Below are 2,718 nucleotides of genomic sequence, written 5' to 3'. Positions count from 1 at the left end.
ATAATGTATTGGGAAACTAACCCACCTACTTGGAAAAAACGTACGTTTATGTGGGTTAACACTGTCCATAGCAGTGACTACTTTTCTAAACAAATAGTTCCATGAATTATTAATACAGGATAAGTGCTTGGCTAATGATTCACAAATTTCAGTCACAACACTGATGTAGTTTTCAGATGCTTGAGTACATTTTTCAAGGATGACACAATATATGTAAGTCACAGATCAAGTAAAGAAAGTAAGACGTGTGTACAATTTAACAGTCAAATCAGCACTGCGTCCGAGTCTAGCGGCCACTGGCTGGCTGGCCACTTAGGTGGTGCTGCTGCTGCTGCATGGCTGGCAGACAGCGCCGCTTGTAGAGGATGCACGTAACTGCGCGGCGGCACTTTGAAAGATCGGCGAGTCACAACAGTTACCCAGCACCTATGATCTCTTGTAAGTCAACTGGACCAGCAGGGTACAGCCATACAGGAGTGTGTGATTGGATCCACTCACATCTTTCAGTTTCCTTCCTAGATTTCTTATCACACATTCTAATGGATAGGTTGTTTCCTGTCTGGTATTCACATCAAAACCTGAAATGTTGTTTCCTGTACTAAGTATGCTGTTCAATACCTTCCACACATCACATGGCATATGCTCTGCCTATTTATATTGAAACAACAAGTACACAGGGTTTACGTCAGAATGGATTAAAAAGTGTTCAAATATGAAACTTTAATGAATTGAGCTAAATGCAATGAAAAAAAAAAAAAATGAACTAGTGAAATGATATACACAGATATGCTAAAATATTATTCCTAATTTTTGCAGCACATATGAATAAAATGAGTTGTTTCTAACTGAATTCCATGGTTCCTCAGAAACTGTTTCATACTATAATTAATGTATTCAGTGCCATTGTCTACACGTGATGTTTTGACATTCTGACCAAAGTTGTTCAACACAAGATTACTGAATTCACAAAACTAATCAATGACATCGGATTTGTGTCTTAGAAAATAAACGACTCTGTGTCCAGTTGCATCATCTTTGAATATGACAAAAAACTTTGTACCACCAATTGATTCAACTGACATTGGCCCACACACGTCTGAATGAATAAATTCCCCTGGTTTTGTTGAACGATTTGTGTCTTTGTTGCTGAACTTCAGCTGATGTGCCTTGCCTAGCTGGCGTGATTCACAGAAAAAATCTTCCTGTTTTTTTACATTTACTCCTTTGACAACCCCTTTTGCTGACATCTGTTGAATTGTTCATGTACTGACATGTACTAACTGTTCATGCCATTGTTTCAGATCAGTCACTGCAATATTAACTTCACTCCCTGGTGTGCATTCTGTCATAAAACACATCCTATAAATATTATTCTCTTCCTTCACACCTTCAGCTACAAACTCTCCATCACATATTAGTGCAACATGTTCTTCTTTGAAAACTGCAGTGATTTTCTTTGACATGCATACTCTGACACTAAACAACTGATTTTTGATACCTGGTACATACAAAACATTTTCAAGACATGCCTCACTCCATTTGCCACTAACATCTTTGTTGACAATAATAGTACCAACACCGCTGACTTGGCATTCTTTATCATTACCCTGCATCACATGTTCCCCAGTTACTGGACAGAACTTCGAAAAACATTCCCATCAAAAAGTCATATGACGCAATGCACCTCCCATCAAAAAGTCATATGACGCAATGCACCACTGTCCAACAGCCACACATCTGACTGATAATGTTCAAACCACTTAGCATATGTCTCTCTTGACTTTCTGACAACTTGACACATGTTATCTGCTGACACAATAAATGCATACCTGGGTTTATTTTTGCCACTCTTACGTTTCTCTGTCTCTCACTTTTTCTTCTGGCACTCGCAAGCTATATGACCATGCTTCTTGCAGTAAAAACACTTGACATCTGATCTTGTTTTTCGTTCTTGTGAACTTTTGATTTTATCAGGATATCTCACTTTTACCTTTTGTCTGTTGATGGACATCACTGCAAATGCACCAATTTCTTCATCACTCATATTCAGCTGGGACTCTTCTTTGATGAGATGTTCCATCAAAGTTTCTACATTTTGTTGACTAGCTGGCACACTGTCCCAAGCTGTTTTAAATGCATTATATTTTGATGGTAATGATGCAATGACTTTCGCCATTACAGCTACATCTGAAACCTTTTCTGCAAGATTTCTGAGTTGTAATGCTAGATTTTGAATTTTAGCTACATGTACAACTACAGAATCATTTGCATTCATCCGATATTCATGAAAACCTTAAGTTATTGTTGGTTTGCTGGCTTCTGACCATTGCTCATGTATTGATGTCAACTTGTTACACATTTTGTGGGCTGTCTCACAAACCAACAGACTTTGCATTTGTGTATCGTCTATTCATGTGGAAATCAGAAACATACCTTTTGCATTTACTTTTGTCCATGCTTTCGAGGCAGCATCGTCATCTTTGTTAGGTTGACCTCGAGTACCAATTACAACATCGAGAATTCCATAAGCCTTTAAGATTGCAGTTATCTGGAATTTGCATGTCTGATAATTTTTGGCATCCAGTTTTGAGGTGTATTTTGAAGACGCTTCTTCAGCCATTGCAGATTTCGTCTCTCTTCTTTTCATCCAAACATGTCACAGTTGGGATACCAAAAGTTTACATGAAATAACAACTTTCCTCATGCAAACGAAGTGAT

At 38.1% G+C, this 2,718-nt stretch overlaps 1 protein-coding gene across 1 annotated transcript; it reads right to left on the bottom strand.

Moving 5' to 3' along the window:
* Positions 1-1,867: 1,867 nt before the first annotated feature.
* Positions 1,868-2,275, bottom strand: LOC126199700 (uncharacterized). The gene has a single exon (XM_049936627.1). The coding sequence runs from the start codon at positions 2,273-2,275 to the stop codon at positions 1,868-1,870; it is 408 nt and encodes a 135-aa protein (XP_049792584.1).
* Positions 2,276-2,718: the final 443 nt, after the last annotated feature.

Source organism: Schistocerca nitens, chromosome 8 (assembly GCF_023898315.1).
Source record: "Schistocerca nitens isolate TAMUIC-IGC-003100 chromosome 8, iqSchNite1.1, whole genome shotgun sequence".
In the NCBI taxonomy this organism is placed as follows: domain Eukaryota; kingdom Metazoa; phylum Arthropoda; class Insecta; order Orthoptera; family Acrididae; genus Schistocerca; species Schistocerca nitens.
The sequence above is the reverse complement of the archived record's forward strand: the minus strand, read 5'-3'. Positions and strand labels throughout refer to the sequence as shown.